Source organism: Phaethon aethereus (assembly GCF_964289735.1).
Source record: "Phaethon aethereus genome assembly, chromosome: 2".
Taxonomy (NCBI): domain Eukaryota; kingdom Metazoa; phylum Chordata; class Aves; order Phaethontiformes; family Phaethontidae; genus Phaethon; species Phaethon aethereus.
This window is the reverse complement of record NC_138582.1, coordinates 59,872,567-59,885,278: the sequence shown is the minus strand read 5'-3', so window position 1 is coordinate 59,885,278 and position 12,712 is coordinate 59,872,567. Positions and strand designations below refer to the sequence as shown.

At 37.9% G+C, this 12,712-nt stretch overlaps 1 protein-coding gene across 1 annotated transcript in view; it reads left to right on the top strand.

Annotated features, from left to right (window-relative positions):
• The window catches only part of SPIRE1 (spire type actin nucleation factor 1), a gene marked incomplete at both ends in the record, with an annotated part of 125,301 nt that overhangs the window by 94,763 nt on the left and 17,826 nt on the right, over positions 1-12,712 (top strand). The window contains 2 exons of the mRNA XM_082014809.1: positions 6,391-6,477; positions 6,855-6,984. Of these exons, the coding sequence (XP_081870935.1) occupies positions 6,391-6,477; positions 6,855-6,984 (217 nt within the window). The remainder of the gene's footprint in view (positions 1-6,390; positions 6,478-6,854; positions 6,985-12,712) is intronic.

Sequence of the window (12,712 nt, the reverse complement as noted above, 5' to 3'; positions counted from 1 at the left end):
AACATTGTGTATTTTGTTTTCCATATGGCAGGCATTTAAAATTCTGGCAGACATACCTACTACATATGATATGCTTGAACAGATGAGTTGTGTTGGTTTTATGATAACCTTGAGAGTCATATCAAAAGTCCTGTCATGCTTTCCACTGAGAGATTGTTTTAGGCTTTTCTTATTGGGGAGAACATTTATCTTGAGTTACAACATAATTTTTGGAATTCCAGAATGTAATGTGCTACTGCGTTGTTACATGTGTGATACTGTGACGGGAAAGGAAAACCTACAGTGGTTGAAAACTTACATTATCTACTACCCATATTACAGTGTTTGAAAACTTACAATGATCTGCTATGAATTTTCAAGGAATACTATATGTAAAAATTAATATATTATGTACTACCTATATTACAGTGTTTGAAAACTGATCTGTTATGAATTTTCAAAGAATACTCTACATAAAAATTTTACATCTTCAATTTGTAGTAGTTAAGCTTAATTATTTTCAGCATATCCTATTGCTGCTTTCAAGTCAAGACAATATGCCAAAGCAAGCTGGAGAGTGTTCACGGATCTCCTCCTAGATACTCATAAAGGTGCATGTAAGATTGACTTGAGACACTCTTTTTATCAGAACCCATTTGATGTTTACTGGTATCTCCCTGTTCTTTCTTTCCTTTTGGTTTATATTGTGTTTGACATTAAGATGTTCTTCCTGGTAAGTGAGCAACAGATCTAAAGGGCTCCTTATCCCTAGTAGGACATTTTAAACCTCTTTGTCAGAGGCATGTATTTGGTCAATGTCAATATTTATACCTTGCACTTACTTTGCCTGTTATTAGTCAGAGTGGAAGCATTGTCTTAGAATATTCAGTGTTCAAACGTATTTGCTTTCCTGACAAAACCTCACAAAACCTTTGTTAGTGAGAAAGCCGTGATTCCACTAGAATAATTCAGAGATGGGGATGGGGGGAGAGACAGGACAGACAGAAAGCGGGTAGTTTGTACCATCAGAGATCATTAGAAAAAAGAATAAAGGAGGAAAAATTTGGAACTACTACATGGCGAGCAAATAAATGAGTTCCGTTACAGATATAAATGCCTTTTATGTATCAGCTGAAAGTACTTTCCTAATCAAGATCTGGATTTAAACTATAAGATTGTATTTATTTTCTGCAGCAGATGTCACTTAAATGTTAAATCAATAGGGTAAACTACGTACCCAAGTAATCATGTCATCTGTCTTTCTGCTAACAATTCGGAGAACCATGCTAGGTGTTTATACGGTCCCCTGCAAAAGAGGAACAGTCCCCTCGGGACCTTGATTACTCTATGCAGTCAGGATAGTAGTTTTGTTTGAATGGGAACCCCTAGGTCATCTAATTTTGCTTTTGTCAGACTAGCCTTTAGTTCATCTGCTGGGCAAGCTCCTGCCTCTTGAGAAGAGATCTTCTTCGTTATATGGTAGGTCTTCGAGGCACAGTTGCTCCTCTGCTCATCCAGACTCTCGCTGTATATGAAATCCCTGCAAGCATTTGGTTTTGTCCTGCTATCTTGTCTACTAGGTAGATTGTCCAAAGTGACCTCTGGGCGTAAACATGAATTAGGATTACAATCAGCTGCAGGTACAGTACAGCTGTCTGTGATGCAATTGCTGGCTTAGTCTGACAACTGCTAATGACATTGTGTTAGAAAAATAACTTCTTTCTTATTAGAAGCCTTAAATTCAGTAACTTGGATTCTGTTGCAGGATCTGCTTGAAGAATGTGCAAACTATGCACAATAATAAGAGTGCAGTTTGACATGAAGTGTGTGGAGCCTGAAGGATTCACGTAGAATTACAAGCTTAGTTAGATTGCATAAATACAGCATCTTTTAGCTGACTGGCATGGGTCAAAGCTGATTAAATGTATTCCCATCAGAGAAAACTGTCATGGTTCTTGAGAAGAGGAGAAAAGGACAAGAATCCTAAATCTGAATTTTAAGGCAGCCTCAGAAAGATGGATTATGTTTCTTTCTATCAGTCAAAACAGATGTTTGGCAAAATTTTTATTAAGAGCAATTGTTGCTTTAAATTGATAAGCAGCATTTTTAGACTGGGTGGCTTGTGAAAATGCATATGCTACTAATGATGACAAGAGGTTAAGTAATTTTTTAAGTAAATGAGGTGCAACCTTAAGTCTTTACTGTTCTTTTTATTTGCATAATGCTTAGTTTAAATGAGTAGCTTGATCTGTCCCTGACTGCTAAGTACTCTGAGCAGAAATCAGGAAAGGAACAGATGTTGCTATTAGGCGCATTGCTTAGGAACTATTTTGGTGTTTGAGACTATCAAAAGTGTTAACAGATGCCAATAACTGGAGCTGTCTGCTCTCATCCATCTTCTGTCATAGTGCAAATATTCAAAATGTTTTGAAGATGTAAAATGTCAAATTCTGGGCCTCTTGTAAATAACTGGTTTCATTAGTTTTAGTGACATTGGCATTTCTATTTCAGTACATTCAAAAATAATTTCAAATTTGTCAACTCTCTATCTCTCCGATGCAAGAGTCCTTGTTTCTGTGGTTGTTGTGGGAACAAGATAACCTTCATCGTGGCATTTTGTAATCTTTGCATGTCTTGCTGGAGAGATGTAATAGCATTTTTCTCCTATGGAGCACTCACTCCCAGAAAGTTAAAAATTGTGAACATTGGTAGAGTCAACACTTGGAAACAGGGAAATTTAATAATTCAATTACTCTTACAGGCTTAATTTTTCTTTATTATGCATATGCGTTAAGCTATAGCATTTAATTCCATGTAGATTCACAATTAGCTCTCTTTCCTGCCCACCTCCCTCACTTCCAAGCTGTGCACCATTCACTACATTTCTTGAGCAGTGCTTACTGAACAGTAACTGGTAACTCTCATGTTACTTATTCGATGCATGGCTGTAAGGTACCTTTTATGTAGTATCCAAACTCAGCATTACATTCCGTAACAGTTAAATTCCTGATAGGTAACGGTGCTCTTGTCTTCATACTCGAGCTCTTCACAAATACCTGTGATGTAGTGGTATTAGCTTGGCCATGTTGCAGAAGGGGAATTTAGGCATATAGGTTGAAGGTATTATTATCAAAAATATCCATTAATCTGCATGTCAATCTGAGAATCCTGTGGGCAATGATGTTTGGGTATTTTTAACAAAAAATATTTATTTATTTACAGTATTTAGCATCTTACAGTACTTACATTAATTGCAATAACAGGTGTGCATGGACAGTATTTTCATAAGCGAGATTTCAGATGTTTCAAACTAGACATAGAGAACGTGAGGAAAAGTCTTTGACCATTTTGTCCAACTGGGCATTGTAGAGTCTGTCATCCTCTTAAGCACAAAGTGTAACTTAGTTTTACTGAGTGGTATTCAGCTGCTTTAAGCAGGGAACTGTCCTTTTTCAGTGTCTGCTTTCATTACATGTTTCTGCAGAAGTTTAGGAGTCATCCCAGGTAGAGCAGCGAGCTTTACACTCCGTAATCATGCTTTAGGGGTGTTCAAAGAAGGATTGACTCTGTGTAAGTAGTATGGTCATCATTTGGTATCATAAACTTCTATCTATAATAGATGTGCAGCAACAGCAGTGTGAACACAGTGGCTTATGATGTGACGTACTGAAGCACTTGATTCTTGGGACACTGCTGCTTGAGCTTGCTGTGTGGTGTCAAATACGCGCTGTGTAACAACTATGTTAACAAAAGCACTACACTCTGCATGAAGAAAGATGGCAAATATATATCTACTTACAATACTTCAATTCACAACAGAACTTTATCATGAGCTGTTCTGGAGATGATGTAGCGTTCCCCCTCTGTCTGTTTCAGTGTCCATGCAATTTCATTTAAATGAAAATTTCTAGGTAGTACAAAACAATATCAGTTTCATGTTGCCTATATTTAGAGATAGCACTCTCCTACTTAATGCTGTCACCTTTTATAGTGATGCAAATAAGTAGCTGAGATAATTGAATGTCAATGACAAGTGATGTATTTGTGAAAGTCATGTGCAGTGTAGTTCTTGTTTGGGATCACCATTTTTAAAGCTCAGGCATCAGCCAAAAGTTACTAAATACCATTTGCAGTTATCTTTTAAACTGCAAATCTGTATTTATATATTAAAATGTGATGGTAGCAGGTTGTGAGTGAGTAGATGATTACATGCTAATTTTTCTGTGCTTTAGCTGTTTAGATCTTTAAGTTTCTGGTTGATTTTTATAATCGTTGGTTATGCTTTCCTCACACTGCCAGTTTTAATGCATACTGCTGTACAAAAGCCGTTTTACACACAACAAGACTTTGGATAGTTTTACAGTGTTTTGAGGTATTGATTTAAATACTAGTTTGCAGTTGGGGCCAATCTGGTATGTCAAAAAAGTATATATATCATTTTGTTGGTTGGTTTTCTTCCCCTGCATGTATCGTGGTTGCATCTGTACAGTATATCTCTGATTTAGACTTTAATCAAGAGCCATGAATTTTAATTAATTAAAAGGAAAAGATGCCTGTGAAAATGCTCATTACAGAGAGAGCTAGTTTGAGTAAAGAAATAGATCTAGTGTGGACAGAGAGGATAAAAGCTTCCCTTCAGTGTCTTTCATATCAGTACCTTGTTTGGGCACCAAGTATGAGAAGGTAGGTTTTGCCACTGGCACTCCTGCTCTTGGCTTGTTGGCTGCAAAACATCCACTTGCTTGGCCACCAGCTCCCCATGTATCCTGTGGAAAATCACTTAAGCAAATCTTGCATTTCTCCTTTTCCGATCAAATGGTAATACTGATACTAATTATACCCTGGTGGCATTAGTCAGAGCGTAGAGTGCCCTGAGGTGGAAGGCTCAGAGCCATGTATTATTTATTTCCGATTGTCATGCAGAGGGTTGTTCCCCAAGGCTGGAATGGAGATTATCAGTTTACAAAATGGCTGTTCTGATGGTAATAACCCTCAGCTTCAGCTATCAACTTTGACATCTGATGAACAGTAGCTCGGGGAAGAGAGACTTCTCATTTCATTAACAAGCCTGCAAAGCATGCTGGCCTCAAAAAATTGCTCAGTCTTTAAACAGAAGAAATCAATCAGCCCACCTAAAATAATATTCTCCTCATCATAAAATGTCAAATCACTGTTTAATATAAACCTTTTCAATTTTAATTTTTCTGCACTATTTTTAGGAAGGTGATGCATGTTGCAGAGTTTAGCAGCTAGGTCTGCCAAGCTATATGAAGTTTGCTCTATGGAAGCTAAGGAGGTGGGGGAACAAATAGAATTTGGACCGTGCCTGGGGTGGGATACCTCCAGAAAGAGTCCCCGGGAAAGCAATGAAACGTTCCCCAGGAGGGACTCTGCATCCACTTCCTTATCAGGGAAGGGATGAATCTTCTCTGGGAGGCTGTCGCTCTGCCTCAGCCTGGACACAGGGCATGTCTGAGGTGAGCAGAGCTTATACAGGAGCTGCATGGCATTAGCGAAGCTCAATTAGGGATCATATTCAGGTGACCTTATGGGCATTTAAACCCATTTTTCTGACTGCAGCATTCCTTCTGGTTAGCAAAAGTGCATGTGATTTGACAAACCAGAGCTGTGTCTTTACCTGTATTTTCTGGCTACAGAGCTTGTATGAAGAGAGTCTCACAAAGAAAAATGGGCCAACTGACCCTTACAGAAGTCAAAGGAAAAATTAAAAAAAAAAAGTGCTGAAATTTGGGACACTAGGTCTAAGATATATAGTGTCATGGGAATTTTTGTTAAGTCGGAGGACAGGGCTGATAGCCAGCTACTGTGTAGTAACAGAAGGTGCCAGAAGGATGTATGGCACAGGATGCTCCCTCATCCCTGACAGTGTGCTTGAGCACGGTGCTGTAATGAAGACTGACCCTGACAGGTGGATTTTTTAAGCAAATCCATGCACTTACTCTCAGAGACTAAGCACAGAGTATTAGAGACTCTGTAATGATTGGCAGTGAGACATGGTTCAAACAGTTGTTCTTAAAAATGGTGTTGGTTGGCAACTTGTCCTCCAAGCAAGATACAGTCTTTGTCTGCATTCTCCCATAGACATGATTGCAGCCTTGACATTTGATTTCATCATTTCAAAATCCTAAGTATTGCTGATTAAAGCTGCTGCAGTTACGGTTATTCTGCAGCTATCTGCAAAGCTGAAAAGCTGTTATCTACATTTTTGCTTGCCTGTGCTCTGCATATGGATTGTTGCTCTGCTCAGGGCTGGCGCGGTTCTACGTCTGGTGCAGGTGTCAGAATGCTGCAAGCTCTGTCAGGGTTGTTTTGAGTTTTTAACTGATCTCATCATCTGCATGAGTATGAATGCAAAACACGGAAATATATATTTCACTTTCTCCTTTCCAGGTCAACGGTGACATTCCACCTCGATTAAAAAAGAGTGCCCATGAAATAATCCTGGATTTTATCCGATCGCGACCTCCATTAAATCCTGTATGTAATCCAGTGGGCTTCACTCCTAACAAAAATGTGGCTTTTTAAAGCATGTTTCTGTCCAGGGAATATGTTAAATATTGTGTTTTCTGACATGGGCTTTCAGAAATATTGTCTTCTGTATACAGAATGCAATCTCGTAAAAGAACAGCGTGTAACCTTACCAATTGATAGCTGTTATTACCAGCAGCACTTTATCTCTGGGGAATCGTGATGAATTGGGGAAAAATACAATCCTCTTTCCAATTTATGTGAGTTTTACAGTTGAGCGCATGTAAAGTCATATCACAACGTTCCACCTTTTTTCCAAAAAAGTGTGAAATCTACTTTCAAGGAAGTCCTGTTTTATGTAAATATGATTATCTTTATATCCCAAGGCCTCGGCAAGAAAACTGAAACCAACCCCACCACGGCCACGCAGCCTTCATGAAAGGATACTGGAGGAAATCAAGGCAGAGAGGAAGTTACGTCCAGTCTCGCCTGATGAGATAAGGCGTAGCAGGCTGGGTAAGCACATTGCTGGTTTTTACCTGCAGCATCCACAGAAAAATTCCCACATAAGAAGCAGCAGCATTAGCGATGTCTGTGCAGAGGTCACAGAAGCTAAAACTATTCTCATCCCTTCAGAAAAAGAACGAACGAACAGGCTTTGCTAGGGCTGTGCAATCTTTGTGCTAAGTTATATTTAAAAGTAAAATACTGTATGGTTCAGCTTGGTTCCCTTCAAGTTTTTAATGTAAGTATTGGATAACTTTAATGGCATTATATTGCTTGTTGCACATGACAGTTAGTGTTAGATTTGCTTGGAATGGAATGGGAATTACTTCTCCCCAGTGCAATATTCCTTACGTATCTGCAAGTATTCTTTACATGTCTGTTTTTAGTTTATTTTATTCTCTTTGTTTCCTGTTGTTAGCATCAACTTCCTTATTTTAAATTAAAACCTCCTTTTATTTTGTTTGCTGAATCTATTGCTTTTATTTGAATCTAAACCTTTGCTTAATTTTCTAAGTTATGGAACATATATTTGTATATATTTTCAGTAGGCAAATAATTCACACTTGCACTACAAAGCATTTAATTTCTACAGTGTATATTCAACAACCCACTATGAAATTATACAAATACTATGCTTTCCAATGATGACCAGTGTGCATTTGTTGAATGGTTCTGATGACAAAAGCATGACAAATATAGTCTTACATTGTGACTTACATTTCTTTGAGCATGGTATTTATCTATATCAGAAAAACTGAGCTAGCTGGATTTTTGAAGAGCAAAAGTAGCATTTTATGGCTAAAAAGCATGAAATAATCCATGTATGTACTGCCTGTTCCTTTTTTTTGCAAAATATTTGTGCTTGCCACATGTGCTTAAAGGCACTGGTCCAGATTCAAGTGGGTTGTGACAACCCATTGTCTCCGGAGGAAAACAATTTCATCAGTCTTGCTTTGTTGCATTGTTTTTGAAGTGCTCAGTAGAGTATGGTGAATGCTGGGGTGCATTTTTAAAAGCATGATGTTTTGAACATTTGTTTCTTTGGGCCTTCCAGTTTCTGGTTTGGATTCAATTTATGCTTGCTGTATCAACTAATGTTTCTAATAGGCCTAGACATTTTTCCAAATGTAGGAAACTTGTAAAAATGTAGAACGATTCTTACTTTTCTTTCAAACATTCAACTTCAGTATTCTAAATGTTCTCCATCTGGGAACTATCATGTTCTCCCAGGGTCAGCAAATTTGATCTAATAGATCTTTAAAATTTCTAACTGATATAGATGACATCAAACCCATTTAGTAAACAGTTTCTAAAAACAACGTTAAATTCTGGAGTATTAATGCTTAGGACTTCCTGGACTGATTTCAGGCCATAGCCTCCAATGAGGGATACCTATCTTCTACCAATTCTTCATTTTTTGTTAAAGAATTAAATTTTTGAGTTTTACTACTGTAGTAATTCCCCTTCAGTCCAGTGAATTGTTTGGATTAAATGCCATATTACTGGAGATGGAAAAGAGAATGCATGCAAGTTTTGTTTCCCCAGTGTTTATTTGCTGCTGGCATGAAGAAGAAAAAAGAGCTAAGGCCTTGAAGATAATTTTTTCTTACGTTGAAATAGGAGGTTTTGTTCTTTCTCACAGTGAAATGATTGTTATGTCCAAAGTTCCTTTTAGAATAAAATGTGTTTGTGCAGAATTGGGAATGGAGTAATGCTAGTGACATTCAGTATGGTACAAATAGATCTGCCATATAGTTTAGATGACCACTGAATGTAATTTAGTGTAACAACATGTAATGAGGTTTATGGATTATAAATCTAAGTAGAAACACCATGTGGGACACTTGCACCATCTGGACAGAAATACTTGTTGCTAATAAAAGGAAGAAAAAAAAGAGCGTTAGAGTGAAATATTTGGGAGTATAAGGTACGTTGCACATGTCCCAGAGTTATTCCTTGTTGCTCAGTTTATAGCAGTCAAGAGCACAACTGCACTTGACTGTTGGGGTGAGGGGGGCTGTACTCTTGCTGTTCCTCCTCTGCGATATGGGTGGACCCTATGGCATGTGTTTCCCAGCAGCCACAGGCTTTGTCCTTCTGCTCTGCACAACACATGCGAACAGGTACATGTCCTTTTAATTAAAAGCATGGATCTGTGACTCAAGGAAGTTGAGCTAATGGAGCTTGGAGAAAACTTTGTTTCATGTACATTTTTTATCAACCTTCAGTTAGGACTCAGCATTAGATGATAAACACCCCTATGCTTTAAAATGTATTTGCCTTTATGATAAGTTTGGACAGGGATTTAGATATTGTTTCTGTAGTTGTTATCTGTGGCTGATGTTGTCTAGTTAATGAACTACAGGAAAAATACTCTGATTCCCAAATTTGGCTCTGAGTCAGCCACCTACTGCATTTACTGCATAGATTTATTCTCATGAGCAAAACTTGTCCCAACACAACCTTTTTTTAAACATATTTTAATGCAGTGGTATGTGTGGCTGACAGGCCCTTTCCTACCAACTTGCATTTTTACCACCTGTCAAGTAAGACAGATAAGCCGATGTCAGTTTTGATGCATTCTTGTACATTCTTGTCACTGGGCTTGCCTGCTTATTTGGATTAGTGCACTGAAATTTTCTTTTCAGTTGAGAAATATTTTGAGTGTCTGCTCCCTGAATTACACTGTTTAATTGGAAATACAGACAGGTCTTTCCAGAAATAAAGAACATCTGACCACTTTCTTATCTAGGAATAAAATGGTTAGAGGCCCAGAAAGAAGAGGATAATATTATGGATACATTTTAAAGGCTAAGTCCACCTAAGGTTTTTAAAAAGAACAAGAATCAGCACAGATCACACTGTGTTCGGTCCTTTTTTCCATCCTCTTCAAGGAAACTACTGCTCAAGCTTAGCTTGAGTGTCTCTCTTTATTAGTTTAATTATAATCATTGGAGATTATGCTTAAGAAATCAGAAATATCTTTATTTCAGGTCACTGAAACTTGTGTGAAATGTGGCTTTGTACTTTCAATTTTTTTCCAGCTCTTTCTCTTCTCTCCCTCTCTCTCTTTTCCCTCTTCCCTTTCTTTCTTTCATGGCATTTTAGTTGAAAATATTCAATTTTTAAGATACTTGCCTCTTGTTTTGATATTTGACTTGTAGAATTAGATTTTTGGAATTCAATAACTATACAAATACATTTATAATTGCTCTGTTTGCAAGTCCCGTTTATGCTACTGTAGTTTTCAGACTTTGAGCTTTACTGCAGTAAAGCAATAGTATGTCTGGCACATTTTGGATTTAGGCAACAGAATCCAAAATGTCTCAAGTGGAGTTAATCTTTTGTTTTCATTACCCTTTTGCTTTTCTAATAGCTGAATCATTTTCTTTTTGTTGTTTTTGTTTCTTTTTTACAGCAATGCGGCCACTTAGCATGTCTTACAGTTTTGACTTGTCAGGTAAAAGGTGCAACAACACCTGACGTGGTTATTGTGCTTATTGTGAAATTTGTTCCATCTGTTCGTTGAATTCCCATTTAAGAAAGAAACTTGAAGGGATTCTTCCAAGATATGGTCAGTGAAAACAAAAATTAAGATAAATTACTTATTCATACCTACATTTCCCTTACCACAAAAGGATGCCTAGGTGTAGGAAACAACTGTATTTCACCTGAAATAGTGTGCTGAAATTCTGTTTAAATAACCAAAATAAGGTAGCCCAAAGCTATTCCAAACTCTAAAAAGCATTGCAGAATACAGTGTCACCTTCAAGTCTGATTTACTTACTTATTAATCTGACCTTTGTGTCTTTACACTCACTTTTTGACTAGACCATCTTTTACAGTATGTCATTACTCACAAGGTTCCAAAAACTAGTTTTGAACTTGTCTACCTTTCTAGATTTAACGAAATACATCTATGAATACTAATCTAGAAAGGAACTGTAAATTCTGCTGAGTGTCTTTACAGTAAATGCTTTGTGAGTTGTGAAATCAAAGACATTCACTCAGAAGAGGCTAAACCTGCCTTCTTTACTGGTTAGCAAAATAAGTTGCTAAGGTTTGCTGGTAGTAGCTGATACAGAGGATTCAATAGCTGATCCTTCATCAACTATCTAATACAAAATTTAAAGATTCCTCTTTAAAGAAAGAGTTTGTGCCTACTATCCAGAAAATAAATTCATTCCTCCCTCATTGTACACTAAGTTTCCAGGACGCTCAGGCCCAAAGACTCCATCATTGAGGATGGAAATACTCTACATTAGGCTCAAAGGTTTGTCTGCTGGGGAGAGCTCTTATGCTAGCTCTTACCTAGTATCCCCTAGGTGACTCCTGAGAGCAACAGCCTCCAAATAAATCCATGCTCTCATTTTGTGAAGAAGCAACTGCAGCTGTACCCTCCCCTCTTCCTTCCAGCTGCTCGTAGAAACATCTCATCTGGGACTTTTGCAGTTTTCATCCTGTTTCTCCATGCACCCTGTAACCTCATGTGGTTATTTTCCCCATAGAAAGGTATAATCTGTTGAGGGGCGAGGAGGGGCTCTTGCTCCTCCTCTCTGCCAGTACTGCTCATTTGTTCACAAGATGACCTGGTTAAACCCAGGAACAAATACTTTCCTTTTTTTTCTTTCTTTCTTCTTCTTCTTCTTTTTTTTTTTTTTTTTTTTTTTTTTGGACCAGGTTGGTTTTCTGCTCTTTTTTACTGATTTAAACCGGTTTACTATCTGATCAGATGATCAGAGAGCTGGCTGAGGACACACGCTGAGCATGGGTGGATGGGAGGAAGGAAGAGGCTCTCCCCATCGGAGGTAGTGGCAAGCTGTTAATCCAGCTCAAGCCCCTAAGTGAAACCTTACACTCATGGCGGATTGCACAGCTACTACAGCTGTCTGGTGAGATTTAAATTGCACATGTACTTGGTATCATGTTTTACTCCACTGAAAGCTGAAGGGTCCCCAGGGGTTCAGATAATAGCATAAACAGGCAAACTTCAGTTTTCAAAAAGTATCGCTGCTTTCAGATATGCCAAAAGTTCTTTCAGTTTTAAGGCCATAAAACTGAACGTGCCAGTGACCAACAAAAGGGACATGTTCAGATCTGTCCTTCTACACATGTCTGTTTGCTTCTCCTTTTGCCTTTTGTTTCTAAGACTCCTCTGACATCCTCATTTGTTTAAATCCAAATGATATTTTGTAAAAGCTCCCTTCATAATCCATTAATTCATTACCATAATGTTTTTATTTTAAAGAAGTAGCTCCATAGCAATCTATACTGTATTTGGATATGCTCTTTTTGACTGACCATTGAAGAACTCTTCCTGTCTTCTTTATGCATCTTCCAAATGTGATTGTTTTTGTTTTTTCACCTCATGTGGTTCTCAGCAAGTAGTGTCACATGGCGTGACTGAGTGATCTGATTGTTTTTAGAAGTAAATTCAGGATGATTAAAACATTCCAGTTGGGTAGATACGAGACACCAGATGAGCAGTACAAATGAATTAGATGGGTTGGGACGTCAACAGTAAGCAGATAAGCAGTAGTTTTGAATGTTGTTGCTTTGCGTGCTTTTACTTTTTTCATTATTTTGAAGGCGGGGAAGATATACTGCGCTTTCATTCTGTGATCACTGTTTCCACATGCTTGCTTTTTCACCACTTTCATTGCTCTTTGCTTGATGAAATTGCTGTCATGAAAAAACCGAAACCAGCTGAAAAACAGAAATGTTTCCTACTAAGTGC